Below are 25,349 nucleotides of genomic sequence, written 5' to 3' on the forward strand. Positions count from 1 at the left end.
TCCTCCGGTAGACCCACAATACAGAGGTTTTGACGGCTCGACTGGTTCTACTGGTCCTTGACCTTCCCCATCAGCGTCCCTTGTGTCGCCACCAACCTTGCCATCTCCGTCTCCAGTGAGGCGCTTTGGTCACTCTGAAGAGGCTGGTTTAGCACAGTGGGCTAAACCGCTGGCTTGTAAAGCAGAACGAGGCCCGTTCAATTCCTGTACCAGCCTCCCCGATCAGGCGCCGGAATGTGGCAACCAGGGGCTTTTCACAGTAACTTCACTTGAAGCCTACTTGTGACAATAAGCGATTTTCATTTTCATTTCATTTAAAGAGTTGCGGCCTTCTGCAGCTCCCTGATTGTCACCTCCTGTGTCTCCAGTTGCCGCTCTGCCTTTTCTAGAGCCACTTGAAAGGTGACCAGTGCCCCCGCTACCCTCACATGCAATCATTTCTAATTTGATGGTGTTTCTGTGCAATTTAGCCTCCTGTGTGAGGAGGTCCATCCATTAATTTATTGGGAGATAGCCCCGTGTGTTCGATGTTGCCTCATTCTTCCTTCCCAGGCTTTTAATTCTGCCGTCCTTTAGGCTCCTCAAATTGTTGCCTGGCATTTCTTGTTGGTGTGGTGATGTTGGAGGAGGATTTGGGGGCCTTTTTTTCTCCGGGTCTAGTAGCCTATCTTTGGGCTAAAAGTGCCTAATTTCAAGTTTCCAGGAGGAGAGCCACCTTTCCCACGTCCGCTCAGTGCGTTCCCGTCACCGGAAACAAGTTAGAACTTAAATATCCCAGTTGACTTGGCCTAGAAATTCATAGATGCAAATGGTTCCAAATTCATGCAAAATTGTTCCTGAATGCACATTTTACAGACCAAGCCCAAATTCTGGTTGGCAATGCACAATGCAGGGATGTGACTTGGGGGCATTGTTACACAGCTCAGTGCAGTATTTCCATAGAATCCCTACAGCACAGAAGGAGGCCATTCAGCCCATCAAGTCTGCTCCGACCCTCCAAAAGAGTGCCCCATCCCCGTAACACCACCTAACCTGCACATCTTTGGACTGTGGGAGGAAACCGGAGCACCTGGAGGAAACCCACGCAGACACTGGGGAACATGCAAACTCCAACAGCATTAAAACGGAAACTTTGCATCATAAGAGCCTTTCATGATCTGGGACTGTCCCAAAGCACTTTACCTTGAATTATATGCTTTTTAAAAATATTGTAATGTAGGAAACACGTGGCAAGGTCCCACAAACAGCTTTGACATAAATGACCAGATTATCTGTTTTGGAAAAAAGCAAATTACTGTGGACGCTGGAATCCGAAACAAAAACATGATACTGGACAATCTCAGCCGGTCTGACAGCGTCTGTGGAGAGAAAAAAGTGCTAATGTTTCGAGTCTGGGTGACTCTTTGTCAAAGCTGCTGAGAATGTCTAGTATTTTCTGTTATCTGTTTTGGATACTGGTTGACGAATAACTGTGGGCCAGGATACTGGGAAAAATTGCCAGCTGCGCATTGTGCTTTGGAATCTTTTGCATGCATCTGAGGGGGAAGGCGGAACTTCACTTTGTAATTCCTCATCCATAGGATGGCACCCCCGATAGTTGTAATACACCCTCAGAGATGCTGTACTTCCTCGGTATTGCATTAATAATAATAGTCTTTATTATTGTCACAAGTAGGTTTACATTAACGCTGCAATGAAGTTATTGTGAAAATCTCCTAATTGCAACACTCCGGCTCCTGTTCGGGAGAATTCAGAATGTCCAATTCACCTAATAGCACATCTTTCGGGACTTGGGTGTCAGACTGGATTATGTGATTGAACTCTTAAAAACGGACAAACAAAATCTTAGGGTGTATATAACGGGATTGAATCTGTCCCAGAAGTAACTGTTCTCTGGATGGGCTGAACTCCATCTGGGTAGTTCAGTCACTGTACTACAAAGGAGTGGGGGAGTCGCCTAGAAAACTACTAAAGTGATGGAAAGGGATTTGGTACTCTAATTTTAAAGAAATTGATGATATTATTGCTGGAGGAAAGTATGCATTATAGAGGAGTTCACAATATTAAAAAGTTGAAACCATTCAATGTAACCGAGAACTCAAACTGAGGCGAAGAAAGGTGAACAGAACAGACTTGCTTCATAGTGTATAAGAGACGTTTACCCCGTGGAGACAGTGTCATGAGATTAATGTGGCATTGATATTGTCTCAGCAACCAAAGCGATCATGGGGGGTATGGGATTGTATGATTTTTGACACCAAGGAATAGCGGTGTTGTAAATATATTGTTTGGTGTTTCATCTTTTGCAGGTACGAGAGTGGAGATCATGTGGCTGTGTTCCCCATCAATGATTCAACAATCGTCTGTGAGATTGGCAAAATACTAAACTCGGACTTGGATGTAATATTTTCATTAAAAAATCTTGATGGTGAGTGACGAGCAGGCGTCCTCATTCAATAAACATTGCAAATAGGAAAAATAGATGAAGTAATGTCTAATGCTAACTTGATCAAGTAGAATAATAAACACTTGGCTCCCATTTAAAGTGAAACCTCTGGCATTTGTGATATGGGAAAGGGATTAGTAACAACCAAGGTCTGATATGTGACATGGTTAAAACTGATATGCTCCTGACTGCCAGTTAGTGAAGGAAGAATCCAAAGCCAGTCTTTACATGGGATAAATTTATTCGCTACAAAACAGGTATATATCTCCTGACTCCATTTTGCTCCTGTCCTAATGTCTCTGTATGTACTCGAGTAGCCATCCAACCAATGCCCTCCACCTATATATATTTGATTTCAAATCGTACAATTGACAACTTCCAGCACTACATGTTGTGAAGATCATTCAACGCCATTAAATTGTCATTTTATTATTAATCACATCACTGGGGGAACATGTAATATGGAAAGAATAATTATAATACCCCTGAAGTTTAGTCCATTGCATATTTAATTTCAGTATTTCTATTCAACAGTGATGGCACTGAGCTTCCAGCCTTTTATTTATTATCTGATAAAAGATCCATTCTCAATTCAGATTATATACAAACCAATTGAAGTAAACAACTGGAGTTCAGAAGAGAAGTGACCTCTCCTGAATCTGGTCAGAAGCACTGAAATCAGCATATCCAGTTGTGATAAGAGATGCTAGACCATCATTTGGGAGTTGATGTTTAGACACAACTTAGATAAATAAAGATCCTGCAGGCTGTCTCTGGGCTCATGCTAATTAGGGTAGGTTAATGAGCTTTGATTAAAGTAAGAGGATACACCGAGCTTGGCCTCCATTTGGAGAAATCTAATAATTTACTCGAGTGGATCTCGTTTTGCTTTGTTTGAGATCAGTTATCCTTCAAGTGCATCAAATGCATATCTTTACCATTTCCATGACAATAGAAGTACTGAAAAAGTGTGCACTCTCGTGTGTTGTTAATTCATCCTTTGTTGTGTTTATGTGTTTCTCTAGAGGAGTCCAATAAGAAACACCCATTCCCCTGCCCGACCACATACCGAACAGCTTTGTCACATTATCTAGATATCACCAATCCTCCTCGCACTAATGTTCTCTATGAACTTGCACAGTATGCATCAGATGCCAAAGAGCAGGAATTCCTCCGGAAAATGGCTTCATCCTCTCCTGAAGGAAAGGTAAGTACACCAGTGTTTACTGAGAGCCTAGTAAAATAAATCTTGTTCAGACACTAATTCAACATCCACTTGCATGATTCAGTTGTGCTCTCTCTCTCTCTCTCTCTCTTTTTCTCTCTCACTTTCTTTCTCTCTCTCACTTTCTTTCTCTCTCGTGTTGTTGCCCACTCTCGCTGTCTCCCATTTTGTTCATCCTTAACTACACATTTAAGAACAAAATTTGCCTTCAACAGTCTGTCTTCATCCATCTCACATTTAAGCTCCCCGAATTCTGGAATTCTCTCACTAAACCTCTGCCTCACCTTCCTTCTCTACTTTAAGGAACTCCTTAAAGCCTATATCTGACCATGCATTTGGTAATCTGTCACAATACGTGGCTGTGTTAAATTGTCTGATGCCACTCCAGTCAAGCGCCTTGAGATGTTTTATGCGTTGTCAGGATATTTGTCTATGTGCGTAGCTTGTTCTCCTATCTAGATGAAGTTTAATTCTAGTAATTAACAATGGTTATTGGTGTGATTTGGTACTTGCGTTCAATAAAATGTACCTAATTTTATTGCTTATGTGCTCATTGTCCAGTGCAACACAGAAGGAGGCCATTAAGTTTGTACTGGCTCCTTCGAATTTGTTGAGTAGTATATTCTGCTGTCCCAGAATGAAGAAATTAATGCTCTTAAATGCTACAATTTGAGGTTATATCTTCAATTTTTGTAATAAGAATGTCTGTATATTGTGTTTCAGTCGCAATACCTGAAATGGGTGGTGGAAGACAGGAGAAATATTCTGGCTATTTTGCAAGACCTGCAGTCTCTCCGCCCACCAATCGATCATCTGTGTGAGTTGTTGCCACGGCTACAGGCTCGCTATTATTCCATAGCTTCATCTTCAAAGGTGAGACTTGCTGAGAAGCACTGCCAAATGACCATTGTAGAAATGGAACGCCTGTATAAACCACTAGCAATAAGGTATTGATTGCAGTGTTAACAAACCCACTGGGAATTTAAAAATTTTGGATCAAAAAACTGACATTTATTCAGTTGATCGTTCTTGATTTTTGGTGAATTCATATAGCATGGTGGTCACTGGTTTCAAAGTGAAACCTTTTAATTCAACTTGGGATGTGAGCTTCGCTGGCTAAACCAGCATTTATTACCTGTCCCTAATTGTCCTTTAGAGGATGGTGGTTAGATGCCCTCTTGAACCGCTGGAGTCCACACTGTATAGGTACACCCTCCGTGCTGTTGGGGAGGGGGTTCCAGGATTTTGACCAACGGCAGTGAAGGAACGTTGTCAAGGGGCTTGGAGGAGTACTTCCCGGAGCTGGTCTTCCCATGCCCTTCTAGATGATAGAGTTTGAGAGTTTGGAAGGTGCTGTCTAAGGTGTCTTGGTGAGTTCCTGCAGTGTATCTTGTAGATGGTAAACACAGCTGTGTCGGTGGAGGAGTTTGTGGTTGGGGTAGCAATCAAGTGGGCCCTTTTGTCCTGACCATGTTTTATTGCAGACTGGGATAACGCAATATGCCTCCAGCAAAAAGTAGGAGTTTGAGAGTCCCAGCCAGAGGTGGTGTCGGTATCAGCTGCACCTCTTTATTGCAGCAGGATCTTTAACAAAACCGAAGCAAGTTGGAAGTCAAAACCATTTGATGAGCCTGGCTCTGTGGAAACATAAAGAAAGAGTGCTTGCTGAGCACTTATTGATTGCACAAAACAATCAGTCTTTGAATTTTATTGGCTGAAGGGGTGGGGATTTGCCTTGTCCCAGGGGCCACGTGAGGAATTGAGGAAGGAAAACCTTCTTTGGGCTTCCAACTCTAACCATGCCATTTTGAATCAGACAGGGAACAGAATCTATGCCCATAAGCAGTTTGCATGAATTAGCAATTAGCTCTTATGTAGCATTCCATCAGCATTGTTGGCTTGAGGTCAATTTTAACTACAGCCTGTATCCCCATATTATTGCAAGGATCTGGCTGCAGATTGTATAGAAACAAATCACTTGGGACATTAATGCTTCTGTACCAACTTGTATTTTCATATTTAGCGATGATATCTTGCATAGCACTAGGGAAAGTTAATTTACCTAGCAGCGATTTAGTGTTGCATGATTTGACAATAGCTTTGTAATCTGTTTCTTTAGGTTCACTCTGACTCAATTCATATCTGTGCGGTTGTGGTGGAGTACACATCCAAAGCAGGCCGCATCAACAGGGGCGTGGCAACAACCTGGTTACGCAACAAAGTGCCAACTGGTAATGATCACAAGTCCGTTGTCCCAATGTATGTGCGGAAGTCTCAGTTCCGGCTGCCCTACAAACCCAGTACTCCTGTTCTCATGGTCGGACCTGGCACCGGTATCGCTCCCTTCGTTGGCTTTATTCAGGAGCGGGCTTGGCTGAAGCAACAAGGTACAGGAGCAAAACTATATCCTCCTAACGTTTACAGCGACCTGACCATTCCTCCTTTGGGTGGTTCTGTCCGTTATCAATGTGTATTTATCAGGACTTTTTCCTTCTCCATTTTAGCTCTCTTGAAATGTTGCTTTCCATTCTTTCCCTTTCTCTCCATCGTTGTTCCACGTCTATATTAAATCCTGATTCCATCACAATTAATGTAAATCGGGATCCTCGAGATTCGCCTGTGGAGCACGTTCTTGGTGATTCTGGTTAAATGAACTGCAATGCTTTGAAACCAGCCTTCAATAACATGCACATTTTTGAATATGTTAATTTCTAGGTTTTTTAAAAGAACGATTGTTTGTGACAGCTTGGCCGAGTTGGTAGCTTTTGTTCCTGAATCAAGAGCTTTGCATACAAGCCACAACCCCCATTATTTAAATTGGAGCAGTTGATCTAGACTGAGACTCTACTGCAAGATTGAGAGACTACTGCATTGTCGAAGTGACCTTCCTTGGTTTAAACATGGACAAAAGGGCAGAATTCCATTGACCGAAGTGTGACGTCAAGAAACCATAGCAGAGTTGAAGCAACCCACCTGACAACTTTCTACTGGCTGAAGTCATACCCAGCCCAAGACAAGATAGTTGTGGTTCTTGAAGGTCAATCATCTCTGCCCCAGAACATTGTTGCAGAAGTTCCTCATGAAACTGCATGAGGCCTAACCATCTTCAGCTGTTTCAGCACCAATCTTGCTTCCAACATATGGTTGGAAGCGGGGATGTTCAGAATTTAGGAAAATTTGAACAAAATTCAGATTTGAGCTGTTAGCAAGTTAACTTTGCATGCCATGTCAGTGTCAGGCAATAACCATCTCTGATGAGAAAGTCCAATCATCTCCCTTGCCACTGTCGAAGTGCCCACCTCCAATATTGACCAGAAACTTAACTGGACCAGCTACATAAATACTGTGGCAACAAGAGCTGGGAATTGTGCAAAGAGTAACTCACTTCCTGACGGCCCAAAAGCCTTTCTGCCATCTTCCAGGCGCAAGTCAGGAGTAAGATGAATACTCCCCACGTGCCTGAATGAATGCATCTCCAGTGATAGTCAATACTCGCCGCTAACCAGTTTAAACCAGCCCACCTGGCAATCTGTTCAAGAGTAGGAAGGTTATGCTTCATTTATACAGGGCCATTGGTATGATCACATCTGGAGTTCTGTGTACAGTATTTGTCTCCTTTAAGGAAGAATATAAATGCAATGGTGACACTTCACAGAAGGTTTACAAGACTAATACCAGGAATGGATGGGTTGCCTTAAGGCTTGTATCCACTGGCGTTTAGAGGAAGAGACTCTTGATTGAAACCTGTAAGATCCTGAGGGGTCTTAGTAGGGTGCATGTGGAAAGAGAGAATCTAGAACTATGGTTCGCTGCTTAAAAATAAGGGATTGTCCATTTAAGAGAGAAATAAGGAAAACAAACGTTCTGAGGGTTAAGAGGAATTGGAATTCCCTTCTCCAAAAGGTGATGGAGGCAGAGGGCATGATTTACCAACTTCATCGCGCCCGACTTGGTGGCACCATAAGGCTGTTTAGTCTTGCGAGAGGCCTCTCGTGAGATTCGCGCTAGACGTCTCGTGAGATTCGTCCGAACCTCTCGAAAGACGTTGCGATCTAGATCTTGCCCTCGCTGCGCAAGATCCAGATCAGTGAAATTAGCTCATTGCAAAATGCATGCGCTGGATTCTCCCGCCACCTGGGAATTAATGGCCTCCCCAGCAAGACCTTGTCAGGGCACTGTTTAGTACTGGTCCACACAAACATGGACCAGGCGTAACGGCAACTGGGAGGTTCCCAGACCATTTGAGATGCCTGGATGATCTGGGACAGGGAAGGGTAGCACCAGGGGTCAGGCCAGGGATGCCTTGCCCATAAGAGGTGGGGTGAGGGCAGCTCTAGGACCCTAGAAAACCTAAGTTGGGTGAAGTGGGGGGGGGAGGCTGGAGACCGCCACGGGGTCGCTCAAAGGAATTGAAAGATTGGGGCTGAGCCCTGAGCCTTTGACTAATTTTAAGGAAAAGGTAAATAGATTCTTGATAAGCAAGGGGGTGTAAGGTTACTGGGGGAAGACAGGAATGTGGAGTTGAGGTTAAAATCGGGTCAGTCATGATCTTATTGAATGATGGTGCAGGCTCGAAGGGCCAAATGGCCTAATCTTGCTCCTAATCTGTATGTTTGTATGAACTATATTGCTGTTCCTTCATTGTCAGTGGGCTATGTCAAATCTTGGAACTCCCTAACACCACTGTGGGTGTGCCTATACTACATGGTCTGCTCCAGTTGCAGAAGGCAGCTCACCACCTTCTCAAGGGCATTTAGGGATGGGCAATAGATATTAACTTTGCTGTTCTTTTGCCATATGTTCATTGTGCTTCAGTCTTTGAACAGCCAAAGATTCAGATTTGCTTTAACATCCTGAGCTTAAAGAACAGGTAACTCCTCTAAATCCACCAATCATAAGACAGCCGAGCATAGACCAGAACCCCAAGGTGGAGAGGGGGGTGGGTACATTCTGATTCCTCATATCAGAATCGATCCTGTTTCATCTGCTTAAACTGGCATTGTCTCACAGCAGGTGGGCTTTGCAAAGTCCATGGTGCCACAAAAGACAAATGCCTGAATGACGTTATGAATAGTCGAAGCTACAAACAGTTGGTTTCCCTCAATCCAAACTCCATTTTTTGGAGCTTCACACCAACCAAAGAAGACCTGCAATTCTGGTTTGCACTAGGGTTCAGGATTTAAAGATTGCCAGGAAAACTAAAATCAATTTCTCACAAGTTGCCCAGCTGAACTAAGTGACTCTTGTTTAGTGTTAACCAAGCAGCTGTGCAAAGCCACTTCGCGGCCTTAGAATCAAGACTAGTCACTTTTCTAGTGCAGTGTTTTTCAAAGTGGGGGTCGTTTGATGATGTGAAATGGGTTGGCAGAAGGTCTGCAAAAATGATCCACGAGGATCGCCTGACCTTGTGTCCCATTTTATCCCTGGGTGAATTCTGGCTGCAGTACAGTGTGTGGCCACATGAGGCTGATATATAGGCCAGTGCCGTGGACTTTCTGCGTTCCTGGGTCACTGTTATAGTCACCGCCACCGATACAGCCTCCAGCAGCCACTCCTGTTTCTGCAGCAGCTGATCATCCAGGTTAGTCAGCACCTGAACATACAAGCGAAGAGTTTAAAAGAAAAAAATCAATTATCTTTACATTTATTTCCTGCAGATATTCCTCCTACACAGAGTTACTTTCCAGCAGTACGTCATGCTCTTTTTTTCCCAGGTCAGCATCTCCCACTCAACCAAGTGACTGCTGACTGGAATATGTTTCCACAAGTACCCCAGTCAGTAACTTGTAACTGGAGCACTGCCATATACAGGATTTCACAGAGAATTTTTGTGTAGCCAGTGGGGATCTCCCCACTTTTCAATTGGTCCATTGTCACAACGTTGATTTATGTTTTCCCCATTCTCGGCTCTGGGGCTACAGGTGTGGGTTTGGGAACTCCAAACATCCCAGTGAGGGGGGAAGTGCATCTGTTCAGGTACAGCTCACACAAAGGGACGGACTTCAGGGTTAACATTCTGAATTGGATGTATGTTTAATGTCTGCCACTGTTACCATTGTCAATTAATCTTGAATTTCTGTTACCATTAACATTGTCAGTGCTAGTTTAATTTCTGCGACAGTTAATCTTTTTGATGTTTGTTGAGTTTCGTAACCTTGTCAATCAGATCTATGTTTAAAGTTGTGTTATGTGTGCACAAGGGGTTTGATGTATATTTTAACTGGGGGCTGCTTTCCGCTCACTTTCTGAGATCAGTCGCTCTCTCAGTGAGACTGACTTCGCGATCAATGGTGAGTCTCCACCCTTCCCCATCAGCTCAAAATCCAGGCGTGTTTCCAAGAAATTCCTAATTTCCCTTTCAAACACCTCAGGACTCTGCGATCAATAGACTCGCACACTGATCTGTGCAGAGATTTTTATTACAAGTTATTTAACCCTCCAAATAACAACAAAAAATAGAAAATATATTTGTATTTACATTTTTTTACATTCAACAATACAGACCAATGAGTGTGATGTTTGAAGAAGTAACTATGGAGATTCTATGGTGAATGTGGTGTAGGTCGCAAGAGGCGGCCATTTTGTAAAAATAGGTCACCGGAAAAAAAGTTTGAAAAACACTGTTCTAGTGCACAGGATGCCACAACACAGACAGTGGCGCTGTTACATTTCCCTGTGTGCTCAATTCTGCCCACACTGATGGGGTGAATATCTCCAGGAGAAATGGGAGTCCCAGAATATTGCACCACACAGACAGTGAGTGGCGCTGTTACATTTCCCTGTGGGCTCAATTCTGCCCACACTGATGGGGTGAATATCTCCAGGAGAGCTGGGAGTCCCAGAGTATTGCACCACAGAAAAGGCCCATTCTGCCCATTAAGACTGTGTCTTTAACCAGAGGCCTCTTAGTCAAATTGCATGTTCCTGCTGTATACTTGCCCCTTTTAATATTCCTCTTTTTCAATCTAATTTCCTGACCGCAATGCTTTGTCCATATCCAAACTCTCCAGGCAATTAAACTCCTTGACTTCCTCTAATGAGCAGGCTTTTAATGGTAAGTTTGATGTGACCTAATTAGTATTACTTTATTTTCTCATTTATCTTGCTCTTCAACCTCTGGGCGCCATTAATTTAGAGCCTTGTTTCTTCACCTGGGTTTCTAGTTGTGATTTACTGGCTGTTGTAACCGTAGAATATTGTTTGATGAAAAAGCCTCTTCCACAGTTTGGACTCCCCAAGATTGTGTTTTTCCTGCCACCTCCTTCCACCCTGAAAAATTCCAAACTAACCTTTGAGATGTACATGCAGAGCTGGATGTGCGCAGAGAAAGACCATTGCGCTTTGTTTTACAGGGAAGGAGGTTGGAGAGACTGTGCTGTATTACGGCTGTCGTCATAAGAATGAGGACTATCTGTATCAAGAAGAGCTGGCGCAGTTTGAGAAGGACGGTGTCCTTACTCAACTTAATGTAGCGTACTCCAGAGACCAAGCTGAAAAGGTGAGTATTGTGTTCAGTTTTGGTCGCCTTGCTGTAGGAAAGATGTTATTAAACTGGAGAGAGTGCAGAAGAGATTTACAAGGATGTTGCCAGGACTCAAAGGACTGAGTTACAGGGAGATATTGGACAGACGCGGACTTTATTCTTTGGAGCATAGGAGACTGAGGGTGATCTAATAGAGGTTTATCAGATAATGAGAGGCATGGATAGGGTGAATGCACTCAGTCTTTTTCCCAGGGTTGGGGAATCGCGAAGTAGAGGGCATAGGTTAGGTTAAGAAGGGAAAGAATTAATGGGAACCCGAGGAGCAACTTTTTTTACACAAGAGGATGGTACGTATATGGAATGAGCTACCGGGGAAAGTGGTTGAGGGAGGGACATTAACAACATTTAAAAGGCATTTGGACAGACACGTGGATAGGAAACATTTAAAGGGATATTGGCCAAATGTAGGCAAATGGGATTAGCTTAAATGGGCTTTTGGCTGGCATGGCCCAGTTTGGGCCGAAGAGCCTGTCTCCATACGGTAGATTCTATGAGAGGCTAGCTGAGTGAGGGTCACGAGATACGGCCTACACAACTTCCGATCTCTTGCATTAAGAAAAACACTGAAATTGCATAATTATAACTTAATGAGCTCCACGCAGTGCCAAGCTTGAAAACTGACTTTTTAGGGGTTTGAATTTATACTGATAAGATAAATGAGGAACATAGACATATTTTAAAATTCCTGATGAAGTCCTTCATCTTTAACTGAAACACTTAACTAACAGTGATGATCAAAGTTAAATCTCTGAGGTTGGTTCTACTCATTATCTCTCAGGGATTGGTGCTGGAGCTCAACAGTATCTAATGCGAGCCACATTCAGAAGCCCAATGCAAATTGGTCCAATCTTATGACCAATGAGGCCGCATTCTCTTAAATACTATCCGCTGATGTCTCCCTTGTTGGGATACCCAATGATGTAGTGTATCTAGACTTCAATAAATTCCACGTGAAAACCCTGAGGCAATGGGTATCTGAGATGAAAACTAGCTGATGGATAAAGAATTAATTTTTGAGCAAGAGATCGTTGGATACTATTTAAAGGAATGATGTTTGACTGATCCCATCTCAGATTTGACTAATTTGCATTGGGCTTCTGAATGTAGAAACCATCGGGCCCCACTACCAGATCCCTGGGGGCATTGAGTAGTAGAAGTGTAGCTCCTATTTCCAACATGTGTTTGCAAACTTTCCAACATATATTCGCAAACTACATTCAGAAGGGATGAGTGTGAGTCTAATAAAACAGCCAAGGAACTCCAAAAGAACCTAAATACAGTTTACAACTTGAAGGCAATGACAGTTAAAACTCAGTGCAAATTAATTCAAGATGTTGCCCATTGGAAGAACAACAAAATGGGAGACATATTTGGTGCAAAGTGTTTATCTAGCTTGAGGAGCAGTGTAGAGATCTGGGAGTGAAACACAATGGATATGATTTTATAGATGGTATTGTTTTCTATTTCCCTGAATTGTGAGGAAGTAGGGTAGCACAGTGGTTAGCACTGTTGCCTCACGTTGCCGAGGTCCCAGATTCGATCCCGGCCCTGAGTCACTGTCCGTGTGGAGTTTGCACATTCTCCCTGTGTTTGCGTGGGTTTCACTCCCACAATGCAAAAATGTGCAGGGTAGGTGGATTGGCCAAGCTAAATTGCCCCTTAATTGGAAAAAGTGATTTGGGTACTCTAAATTTATTGTTTTTAATTGTGAGGAAGTCCCACCTTGGAGCTGCCAGCCAAATTAGCTTTGTCCCAGCAGCACCATTCGCAGCAGAGGGCACTGCTGGGAACACAGGCATTCCCCAGATTCTAAGTGCTGGGAGAGTGGCTAAACTGTGGGGCTTCCTCCACCCTCTCCCGCCCCTGACTACCACTACATATTTCGATCAGGAGGGCAGCGGGGCCCTTACATAGCCATGAATTGACCATCCAAGTGGCTTAACTGGCGTGAGGGTGTGTGAGCAGTCCTAGACCTTTCCCACCTCCCACACAAAATCTCAGGCATATCTGGGACTGGTGGACAAGGGGACCATGCGGTGTTACGAATCCCTGGGCTAGTGCATGGCCAATTACAGCCCCACGTGCCCCAGAGTCACAACACATGTGAATTAGCCAATAATTCTTACAAAAATATCCAAAGTTTTTGGCCCTTTGTTCCATAATCACAGTCACCAGGTTTGCAAATGTAACCACGATTACTGTTTATTTATAACCACCATCATGAAATATGCAGTAAATGCAAATGGTTAATTATCATTTATCTAGGGCAGCACGGTGGCATAGTGGTTAGCACTGGGACTACTGTGCATTCATTTGGGTATCTGTGGTTTCAAGAATGCAGTACTCGCAGCTTTCTGAAGAGAGTTATATTTCTCTCAGCCTTTCCTGAAGAGGTACCTTATTCACGTCACACTTTGCTTTCAGTTTGTGGTTTGTCTTCAGGCCTCTGTAGTTCCAGGGAAGAGCACACAGAGACTTTCTGGAGTGTGAGTCAACCTTTACAGTGGCCTTCTGGAGAAAGTTAGTTGGATCTCTTCACATGGCTGCCTGAATCAAAAACTGGAACCTGGGGACTCTAAAAAGCATTCCAGTGAAAAAATATCCAATCACCACCTGTTAACAGGCAGGCACAGCCTTATGGGCCCATTCTTAAGCCAGCAGCCAATCAATCAAACTGACTACCCAACGCATCTCACTGATGCCGGCCAGTCTGCAGCTTCTGTTTAAGCCAGCACAGCCTTCCAGATTCTTCCTGCTTGAATTAAAGAAACTGGCTTCTTGCCTTAAAGACGTGTCCAATAATCATCCATGGATCAAAAATGTAACGGCAAAAATAAAAGAAAGGGGAAATCAGGGAATAAACAGGAAGGACCCTTACTGTGGGGAATTTTACAAACTACCCACTCCCCCAATTGCCCAGCAGGGGCTAGTACAATTGTGTCTGGTGTTGTCCCTGTCACCACAGTAATTTAAAAATGCTTGTTGTACTGCCAAAGCAATAGAGCACATCTTGAGGCCATCATGCTGAAGCAATCTAGTTCTCTGGGTAGGACACATTTTGAGCTCAATTCTGGTAACTGAGGCACAAAGAGAAAATATCAACTTCTGGAAGTGGTGTGGAGCTAGGCTTTGAGGAGAGTCCCTAGTGTGAGAGGATCGAGCCATGGCACAGAGATTAGAAAGCCATTGACTCTTCAGCTGCAAAGGTGAGGGGACGTTTATGGAGGGATGTAAGGTAACAAGTGGAACAGAATCTGAACATCATCCCTCATTAAACCTTGGCTGTAGGATAGTGGGTGGTGGGGAGTTTAACGGAAGTTAATTAAAAGAGCAAGTTCAGGATAATGGGAAGAGCTTCACTGTGTTATTAATAGCTGTAAACCTCTCCACCTCTCATCCGTTTTAAGGCCCTCCTTAAAACTTTCACCAAGTTTCTATCCCTAGTCCTAATATCACCTGTTTTGGTTCAGTGTTTAATTTTAATTTTTAATAATGCTCTAGTTAAGTGACTTGGGATGTTTTGCTACTTGGATGTCAGTTGTTGGAAAGGCCTTGCAGATAAAAAAGTGGAAGAAAAAGTTGCATCATTAAATACATGAATTGGATGGGAATAGAGGGAGTTTCAACGGCTGAAGGGCCTGTTCCTCCTGTGCTGTACTTTTCTTTGTATTCAATGTGTAGAGGAGAGTTAATGGGTCGGTGGCCTTGTCAATTGTTTTAGGATTTCAGGTGATTAATGTCTCTGCTTTTTGCTGTCTCGTATCAACCCTCAGGTATATGTCCAGCATTTGCTAAAGAAAAATAAAGAGCACTTGTGGAATCTGATCCAGAAGGAGGGTGCACATATCTACATCTGTGGGTAAGTGAAGATCACGTAGGAAATGCAACTCTTCATTTGTGTTGCACAGAGCTGCACTGCTCCTTGATCGGTTTCAGTTGGAGAAATAGTGAATGTGATCACTGCTAGAACATCTGACTGCTCTTTAAACAAAGCTCCGGAAAAGCTAGAAATGCAAATGTCAGTCAGCTATGGGGAGGGCAAAAAACAGGACACTGACCAGCCGAACGTCTGCACACTTCCACTTTCACCCCCAACAATTTCCAAGCCTCCCCTGTTGATTTCTTGAGTACTGCTCTTGTCAGAGAAAGGTGCAACTATCCCCAGGAAACATTTACTTTTGACTTAAGTTGTAATGTGAAGATTTGGATATAGTCAGAAAGCTGTCCTCTAGATTGGAAGTTTAGCATTAGTGTTCATTGGTGACTCGGTGATTCTCTCACAGTGGGTAAAGAAATTCCTGTGCTCCTTCATGCTCATAACTTTTAACTGAAGTCCTTAAATGGCCTTCACATTTCATACTTGTCAATTCTTCCTTTCTTGTTATGTTCTTCACCTTGTGAAATTCAAACCCAACCAGCAAAGGTTTGCACCTCCCCTCAATAGGGAAAATCAGCCCAAATTGTAATACTCTACTGGAAACTTACATTTAATACCCCTTTCTCCTGATGTTATTGACCACAGCTGTCAGGTATACTCTGGTTCTTCACTGAAACACCATTCATCATTGGCAGGCCCAGACAGTAACTATCAGTGGGCTTTTTAACCATTGAAGGGCATCACATTGAAACCTGCATCTGTCTTCAGCTGATCTCTACAGGGAAGCACAATAATAATGAGCAAGAGGAAATCTCATCGCCTCATTTCTTTACCCTCAACCCATGCTACTGAGGTTATTTGCAGCTCCCCACTTGCCACCTTGTTTGAGACTAGCAAACTCTAAACTTTTGAGTTCACAGCACCTCCCATTAGTGGTTCCCCTCTCCTTCCTTTGACTGCTCTTTACCAGTTGCATGGAGATAAAGACAAATCATTGGGCTGAGTGCCTCTTGCACACCCTCTTTGATTGCTGGTCATCACGTCTTAACAGCCTGCCTGAGATAAGACTTCACAAACTGGGAAAAATTACTTTCCATCTTGGCAGTAACACTTATCGTGAAACCTTTATCTAAGTTGGACTGGTGGAAAGAAACTCCAGCTGCATGACAATGTTGTGCACAGGAGGATAGGCTCAACAAGCCAATATAAAGGTTTTTGGAAGTAGCAATCAGACTTCCAAGGACTGCTGGAACCACAAACAACACTCTGCCCGAGTTTCCCTGACTCCACGAATGAAAAAAGTCCAATCATCTGTATGAATTTTATGTATTGACCTGAATTTGGGAGTTGGTGCTGAATGAGTGGCACTTGCCATTCAGTACACTGATGCCCACAGGTTTTTCATAGGCTTTTGAATGGTGACTTCTAGTTCTCGGGTGCCTTAAACTGTGAGCCCTTGACAAGGAATCTAGAACCTGTGTGTAAGCGGCAGCAGTTATGTGTCTCTTAAAACCATATGTGTCTCTTTTTAAAAAAATTTAGAATACCCAATTCATTTTTTCCAATTAAGGGGCAATTTAGCATGGCCAATCCACCTAGCCTGCACATTTTTGGGTTGTGGGGGTGAAACCCACGCAAACAAGGGGAGAATGTGCAAACTGCACACGGACAGTGACCCAGAGCTGGGATCGAACCTGGGAACTCAGCGCCGTGAGGCCGCAGTGCGAACCCACTGTGCCACCGTGCTGTCCTACCATATGTGTCTCAAAAAAAACAGTCAGATTGAATAATACTTCTGTGACATGAAGAGCCCCATTTTATCTCTGCAACTGGGTGTGTTTTGAATGAGTTAAAATTTCGACCTCAGGCTACATCAGGAAGTGTTTTCAATATTTAATTCAATATAAAATCATATACAAAAAGATGAGATAGCGAGAAGTAAGAGACAAAGTTTAACCTTTGACAATTGTGGAGTCTCATTTCTTATTGTTGAAGTAAATTTTTAGTGCCAGAGAGGTTGATAGTAATGAAGATTTATCACGCTGTGATAAATTTAATTTGAGCATTTGAATGGATAAGCCATAACTTTTTCTGTTACGTTTAGTAGGCAAAAATTGCAGATTTGTGATCCTGCATGTATTTTAATGCCAAGTCTATTAGCGAGATGCCGAAGCACCACATTTTGTGAAGGAACAGGGCAAATTGGATAACTTCCTGATTTTGTGTTTAATTGCACTTGTGTGGTTACCAGAAGTGGTGTCCAATTTAGAGTGACTGGTAATGACCCAGAACTCACCGCCTACGAGAGTGGTGGAAGTGGAGGCGGTCAGTAATTTCAAACAGAAATTGGATGGGCACTTGAAGTAAATAAAGTTGTAGGGCTATGAAGATAGATGGTTCTATGAGTCTAAAGCGACTATTGGTGCTGACTATTTTAATGCAAAATCCAAGCCATTCAGAGCAGGGAATTTCGCCCTGATGTCCTGGACAATTGTTATTGTCCTGTATCATTAAGACAGATTGCTGACTGTGGAATCTTGCTATGTGCAAATCAGCTGCTACGTTTCCTACGTCACAACAGTAACTACACTTCCCAAACAAAAGTATTTAATTGGCTTTGCGAATTCCTGAGGCAACGAAAGGAGCCATATAAATGCAAATCTTTGTGCCTTTCTTTCAGTGACGCAAAGAATATGGCAAGAGACGTCCAGAACACATTCTACGAAATTGTTGCTGAACTCGGAGAAATGACACACACGGAGGCTATTGATTATGTCAAGAAACTGATGACAAAAGGCCGTTACTCTTCTGACGTCTGGAGTTAAAATGGGAATGGGAGCAGTAAGCTTCCAGAATTGAAGAGTGAAAGAATTGTCAGTGGATCCTAGCTGATGAACTCCACCAGTCAAACCAAGAGATCTATAAAGTTAAGAGCAATGAGGCAATGATTCTTTTTATATATAAAACAAAAAATTCTAAAATGTCCTAGACACTTCATGGAGAAATAACGGTTTGCTTTACTAAATATTGTACTCCATCAGAATTGATACTTTACTAGAGATTTTCCATAGCTGTCTTTTTAAACGTTACTCTGTTATAAATCCCCATGATCAGAAGAATTCTTTACATATAATATTTGTTTAATATGGTGCTGCAGCACACCATAGTAAAACTTCCAAACCTATGGAATGGGACCTTTCCCATTATTTGTCTTGGTAACTTTTGAAAAATAAAACATTAACCGTATTACAGGAAGACATTGGGTTGTAACTTTGAAATCAATACCAGGTTTTACATGGAATAATCTCATGATTTGATAGTTTTTTAAAATTTATGCAATTTATAATTACCATCTTTATATCTTTTGATACACAATGTTTAATCTTGTGAGGAAAGAGTGCTGGGCAAACCTGTGTGCCTGAAGGTATCGGAATGCATTAAACCCGGCGTCTGCTCTAATCCTTTTGAGTTCAAGATTCATACTGGTTTCGTAGATAGTCGACAAAGATTTTATTTGACTTTTTAAAAAAATAAGCAAAACTCCTACAGCTGTAAGATGTTAAGTCACGCTGTACTTGCACCTCGCAACTTTAATCTAGCTCCTAGTTTCCAGACAGGAATGTGAAAATGTTGCCTCTAACGAACTCTTCCCTGTTGAATCTCCTCTGTGCTGGATTAAGGTTTCGGAAAGGTTGTTTTAAGGACTTCAAGACTGGCTTGAGTCTTTAATACAAGAGTTTGTAAATCAAACAGTAGCAAAGTCTGTGACAAATGCAATATACGATCCAAACGTTAAAATAGAGCCCCTGTATCAGGGAATGTAAATTCCGCCACCTGTTGGGACAGGTGAGCAGAAGCAAAGATTGGTTGTTCTGAATCTCTCAACATCAGTCCACACTGTTAGGTTAAAATGTTACAGGGTAACTTAATGGGCTGTTGGCAGGTAGCGACATTTTAATCATGGAATTTTCTGCTCAGCAGTACGGTACTGAAACAGATCTCTGCGGCATTGTTTTCAGAGAACATCTTAGTACCAAGTCTGCACCTTTGGATTAAAAGGAAATGAATTGAAAACCAAACAGGTTGGAAACATACAGCAACATCTGAAACTTTTGTGTAAACACCATTTTACTAAAGTCCTGAAGCCTGTTCTTTCTCACCACAGATGCTGACAGTCCTGCTGCATGTTTTCAGAATTTTCTGGGTTTTGTTTTAAATTTCCTTTTTATGTTCTGTGTTCATTACAGCTCAGTGCATTCACAGAGATAATAAGCTAAAATTTTACAATTAGTTTTCATTACACCAGAGCCTTTCCAAAGACTTGGGCGCGATTCAACGGAAACATTTTCAAGTGTCATTTTGAACGAATTTGGCGGGGTGTTCCTCGACGGCCGCATTGCCGAGATCGCGGCTCATATTCAATGGCTCGTAGTGCCGAAAATGAGACTCCACATGAGTCTTGCCATTACTGGCTGTCTCGCAGTCTGATTTGCGAGAGTGGTGCCTCAGCGTCTCATCGCTAACTAGATGGGGAGCTGCTTTTAAACGCTCCCTCAGCACTCACGCCCAATCAACAGATACATGGCAGCACGCTGATCTGCTCCTCACTTTGGCGATAGCAAACTGGTGAGTATTCTCAAAGCTGTGGATGTGAGACTGGACATGCTGTAACACCACGGAGGGTCAAAGGTCCAGCAACAGGGTCAGCAATAGCACCTGGAAGGCAGTGGCAGTGGCTATCAGTGTGGGCAGCATGATCAGGGCGTCCATCTTCCAATGTCGGAAGAAGACCAATGACCTACATCGAGCTGGAATGGTAAATTACCACCTCCTCCACCTGCAACCCTTCAAATTCGGAAGAGAGCTCCAAGGAGAACACCAGCAAACCATCATAACTATCACCCCATATTCCACCAGCACAGAGATGCGCACCTCAGTGGGTGATATTAGTGGACCAGCTTCTGGGGCACAATCAGTGGTGAGCACCACACAGTTGCTGATACACCAAGTGGAGGCAAGAACATCCAAGGGAGACAGTAGTCAGAGGTCTGCTAGATCCCAGGACTCAGTTGGGTCCCAGTCAAATGCCGAGCCTCTGGACAAAGTTCTGCCAGATCTGATCCAGGTGATAGGACACAGCCGTGACACTCCGGATGTCTGGTACATTCCAGCGACTGCATAGCTGATTGGAAGAGTCACAAAGGCTTTGGTCATAGGAGATGTTGCCAACCATGTTAGGTACAGAGGTCAACATTGATAGGATGGCGACCACAGTGGAAAACCTGGAGCACGATGTCCAGGTCTTGAGTGGTCAGCATGACTCAGTCTGTGAGTACCATGGCCGAGGGCCTTGTCATCATATCCCAGTCACTGATGTACGTAGTCCACATGCAGGTGGACATTGCTGAGGCACTCCATAGCGTTGCCCAGTCTCAGAGGAGCATCACTGAGGGCGTCAACACCATGATGTAGACAATGGGGAGCCAATAGACCTAGCAAAACCAGATGACTGAGGCCGCTGTAGCTCATTCCAACTGCCCCCTTCCCCCTCCCCCTCTACCTCCCGGGAACACCGGTGCATCTGGAGGGCAGTGGGCAGACCAGGATGACACGTCTAGTAAGTTGGCTGGGGGACCCTCCGGCTCCAGACTCTCCAGAGGACATCTGCCAGGGGCATCAAAGGCCATGGGGCGCAGAAAGCAGCAGGCTACCTCTACCTCTGATGTGCACCTTGGGGACACACCTAGACATAGCAGTGGATAGGGGGGGGGAGATCCACTAGCTGGAGTTAATGGAAACTGTTCACTGTTAAAATATGTTACACATCATACATGTGATGTCTCTGTCACGTTAATCTTCACAGTAAGCCTGCCTGCAGCCCCCCCCCCCCCCCCCTCCCAAGTCACAGTGGTCCAAGATAAAACACCCCGATGCCGACCCTGTACAGAGGATGGGTGTGAGCGCCCTGTCAGCAGAAAGACAGGAGTCAGACTTTGGCATAAACTCAGGAGCACCAGAGCTTACCTCGCAGCGCGTGATCATCATTCTCCTGCCTTGTATAGTGATCCGCAGACAGTGCCAACACAGGCCCAATTTCACACTGGAGTGATGTAACACAATATTTGGTGGGTAGAATACAGTGGTTGAGGGTGGGATGGTGTAACGGGGGGGGGAGGGGATTGTGTGGCAGGGAGCAAAGAGGGGGGAGGGGGGAGAAAGGGTTGAGTTGACAGACATGGCCTTATCCTATGTGAATCTTGTGTGGATGAGGGCTTTCTCGGTTCTCCAGGCATGCTGGGCCCTTGCCGCTGCCTGTCTTCCATCCTGCGGCTCCTCCCGGGGGGATCCTCCAGGCTCTTGGCCTGGTGGATCCTCAGACGAGGGGGCACAGCAGATTACCAAACAGCAGGAGACCCTCTGCATTTTCAGCAGTCCGATGCACTACGCATGCATGATGCAGAAGCTGTGGTCATATGCAATCTGAACATTCAGGGAGAGGAGCCCCTTCCTATTAATGAAGCAAACGTCATGATGTCTGGGTGCACACAAGGTGACATGCATGCCATCTATTGCCCCTTGGACCTGGGGCATCCTGGCGATAGCAGAGAATCCTACCTGGGTATCTTGGTGGGTTTGGCACAGGTTGAAGGTGATGCAGTTGGATGCCTGGATATGCAGGGCATCCGTGACCTCCCAGATGCACCTGTGGGCTGTAGCTTAGAAAATGCCACACAGGTCCCTGCTTAACTCCAGAATGATCCCATTGCATAGACATTCAGGGTTGCGGTGACCTTCATGGCCACAGGGTGTGGGTGTCCTCTACGGGGTGCCAAGACCACAAGGATGGGACACAGATGCATCACTGTCTTTTTTTTGAGACGGGGTCTCCTGCAGCACATGCTGTCCATCATCTCATTGAAAGACCAACAACGCCTGTACACCTTGGGCTGTCTCTGGTCTTCCCCTCTGGGTACCTCCTCCGTCTGCTGGGCAGCCAGGTCTTTAAGGTGTGCCTGCAGTCTGCATCATCCACGCTGCCGCCTTCTCTGGCTCCGCCGGATCCACACCAGCAAACATTTTTATAATCTGGAAGGAATTGGAGAAGGAGAGGGATCAACCATCAGGACCCTCAAAATCCCACAAGCCCCCCGCCCCCCGGCCACATCAAGCATCCCTAGACCCCTGACATCTGCCAGGAACATTAGGGAGGCTATGTTCTGGTGCCCTCCCCTGTTGCACAGGCATAGCTTTTGGTCAGAAGAGGATTCGCAGTGCTGATTGTTGGCAGCTGCCTCTATAGTGCTGACACTTAGTTCAGGCATGGTGTTCAGGCTTCAAAGTTTCCTTGAGATGCTATGCACTGTTCATCCTTCTGGAGCACATGGCACAAGCACACTGGAATAGCCACAAGTTGAGATTTTCTTTTTTATTAAACGGTCAACAGTAACAAAGATTTGAAAATCAACTGCATAATATTCCACATATCACACTAACCATTAAACAAGGAAACATTGCCATTCCATATTGGTACCAACACAAAGCTGTATCACCTCTCATGCGTTCCTCAACAGAAATTGGATTTGATTTGATTTATTGTCACATGTACCAAGTTACAGCGACAGCCGGTACAGCCGGTGTCTGCACCGGCTCTTGGAAAGAGCTCCCCACCTAAGCCCACACCTCCACCCTATCCCCTTAACCTTGTAACCCCACCTAACCTTTTTGAACACTTAAGGGCAATTTAGCAAGGCCAATCCATCTAACCTTCACATCTGTGGGAGGAAGCTGGAGCACCCGGAGGAAACACATGCAGACACGGGGAGAACGTGCCGACTCTGCACAGACAGTGACCCAAGCCGGGACTTGGACGTGGAACTCCCTGGAGCTGTGAAGCAAGGTGCTACCCACTGTGCTGCCTTGCAGCCTAATCGTTCCATACATGAAAAAATGTAGGATGTACATAAGTACACAATGTAAATACATAGGCACAGGTATCGGGTGAAGTATAGGGAGTGCAGTACTAAGTAGAGAGGATGTGTGATTCTCAGACTTTTGTATCCTGCCTGACGGAAGAGGTTGAAAGAATAACCCGGGTGGGAGGAGTCTTTGATTAAGCTGCCCACTTTCCCAAGGCAGTGGGAAGTGCAGACAGAGTCAATGAATGGGAGGCAAGTTCGTGTGATGGACTGAGCTGTGTTCACGACTATCATTTCTTACTGCCTTGGGCCGAGCAGTTGCCATACCCGGCTGTGATGCAGGCTTTCTAAGGTGCATCTGTAAGAGTCAATGTGGACATGTCGGATTTCCTTAGTTTCCTGAGGAAGTATAGGTGCTGTTGTGCTTTCTTGGTTGTGGTGTTAATGTGGGTGGCGCAGGACAGATTGTTGGTGATGTGCACACCTAGGAATTTGAAGCTGTCAACCATCTCCACCTCTGCACCATTGATGCAGGAGGATAAGTCTGAGAATGTGTTAGCATGTCCAGAACTTTGTCATATAAATTATTATCTGTCCATCAATGTGTGACTTGTTCCACGTATCAATGCCATTCTCCATCCAGGAGTTGCAGTTGTGCAGGCCCTCCCACATGGCCCAATTTCACTGGAACCAAATCCTGTCATCCACATATTCCACTGGCGCTCGGGGTGCAGTTGAACATCTTGACTTCCAGCGTGTTTAACCTGCGGTGATGTGCCAGTTACATGCAGCACTCACAACACCAGCAACAAAAGTGTCAGCAATTGGAGTCATCAGGTAGCCCATTTGGCTCAATGCCAAACACAGGTACCACAGCGTATTCTTGCTTCAAACCAGGTTGCCGGTGTCCCGGGACGAGTTGTCTTAGAAAGAATTGTCCGTTCCAGCTTTAGAAAAGGAAGGACACAGCAACAACAGCTTCCAAGCATTTGTACCAGCAACCACAACCTGCAACTGTGAAGTGCTGACATAACTAACAAGGCTAACTCGTCATTTGCAGTAGCCTTCAGCTGTGCAACTAGAGGTTGCTCACAGTCACGGAGTGAAATTGGCTTTCAGCATTGAAGGCACAGCAAGTCTCTGCCCTGGAAGTATTTGGTAGGGCAAACAGGCTGCAGCTAGCTCCTGGTAATGGTCTCCACAACATTTAAAGATGTCTTGAAGGCCTCAAAGACGCAAAGCCCCCACCCAAAGCCCAGGAACAACCCTTGACCTGGAATGGTTCAGCCCCCCACCCAAGCTCAACCCCCCCCAGAGCCCATGAAAGTTTTCCATTTTAAAATCCCTTTTCTCATGTTCTGAAGCTGAGGGACAAGGTCGTCGTTCAGCCCTCAGGTCTCTGTTTTCTGTGAACCAGTCATTGGAATATCTGAGACAGTGACTGACAACTTGCTGTATTTTATCTTGTGTTTTTATCTTTGCTCTCTCTCTGGGTGGTGCCGCTCTGTTTAACCCTTCACTGTTTCTGAAATTTGAGCACTAATACACTGCACCACAACATCTTGTCCTCTTTGCTCAGGCTCTCTTTGGAGAGCCTGAGCAAAAAGCAAGAGCTTTTAAGAAAATTAATTTTGAACTTGCATCCTTTATGCCCATTAAAACCTCGTTACCCTTAAGGGAAGAGGTCTATTCAGACCCCTTCAAAAACTAAGAATGGCGTTGATTAAGATTAATACTTATTGGTATTTCTTCAGACAACTGACAGAATCATTGGGAAATATGAAAGGATACTGCGAATTCTGAATGTAACCAGTGGCTAAGCCAGTGAGCTTCACAATCTATCTTAATCTTCACAGAACACAGCATTTTCTCATATTTTGGGATTGGTGGAGTTTTTTTAGATCTTGGCAGTGCTCTCCATAGGTGGGTACTTTAACCAATATTCCCTCTATGTTTGCAGTGTTTGGTGGTGCTGCATTATGCAGTTTCTTTAAGATTGACACACGGTTACACATACACCCACCCTCTAAAGGGACTGTTGCTTGTGTGTAGCCTGTTCCCTGTGGAGCATGTTCCTGATTGCTTGGTTCAGAAGGAACATTGATTTGAGCTGTGGTGTGGACTGACTTTAACCTTCTAAACTTCCCTAATCTTTGTTCTAGCTGACCACTTTAACATTCTCTGTACTGCTAGCCTGTTTCAAAAATGGCAAATCACATGCAAAGCTGTTAAGTCAAGTGCCTCAGAAGTTGCACAATCCCGTTGTAGTTTTGGGCCATACAGCAAGGTATTGATGTTCATGTTTGTATCTCGCAGTAACATCTGTTATAGCTTAGATTTTA

General features: G+C 44.3%; 1 protein-coding gene across 5 annotated transcripts in view; it reads left to right on the top strand.

Annotated features, from left to right (window-relative positions):
• LOC140386684 (NADPH--cytochrome P450 reductase-like) overlaps nt 1–18,550 on the top strand; it is a 122,294-nt gene extending 103,744 nt beyond the window's left edge. For all 5 annotated transcript variants that reach the window (XM_072469240.1, XM_072469239.1, XM_072469241.1 and 2 more), the window contains 7 exons: nt 2,310–2,428; nt 3,472–3,653; nt 4,395–4,544; nt 5,791–6,058; nt 11,024–11,169; nt 14,988–15,073; nt 17,772–18,550. In XM_072469240.1, coding sequence (XP_072325341.1) covers nt 2,310–2,428; nt 3,472–3,653; nt 4,395–4,544; nt 5,791–6,058; nt 11,024–11,169; nt 14,988–15,073; nt 17,772–17,916 — 1,096 coding nt within the window. In that variant the 3' untranslated portion in view covers nt 17,917–18,550. The remainder of the gene's footprint in view (nt 1–2,309; nt 2,429–3,471; nt 3,654–4,394; nt 4,545–5,790; nt 6,059–11,023; nt 11,170–14,987; nt 15,074–17,771) is intronic.
• The last annotated feature ends 6,799 nt before the right edge of the window (nt 18,551–25,349 follow it).

The sequence above is a fragment of the Scyliorhinus torazame genome, chromosome 12, assembly GCF_047496885.1.
Source record: "Scyliorhinus torazame isolate Kashiwa2021f chromosome 12, sScyTor2.1, whole genome shotgun sequence".
Classification (NCBI taxonomy): domain Eukaryota; kingdom Metazoa; phylum Chordata; class Chondrichthyes; order Carcharhiniformes; family Scyliorhinidae; genus Scyliorhinus; species Scyliorhinus torazame.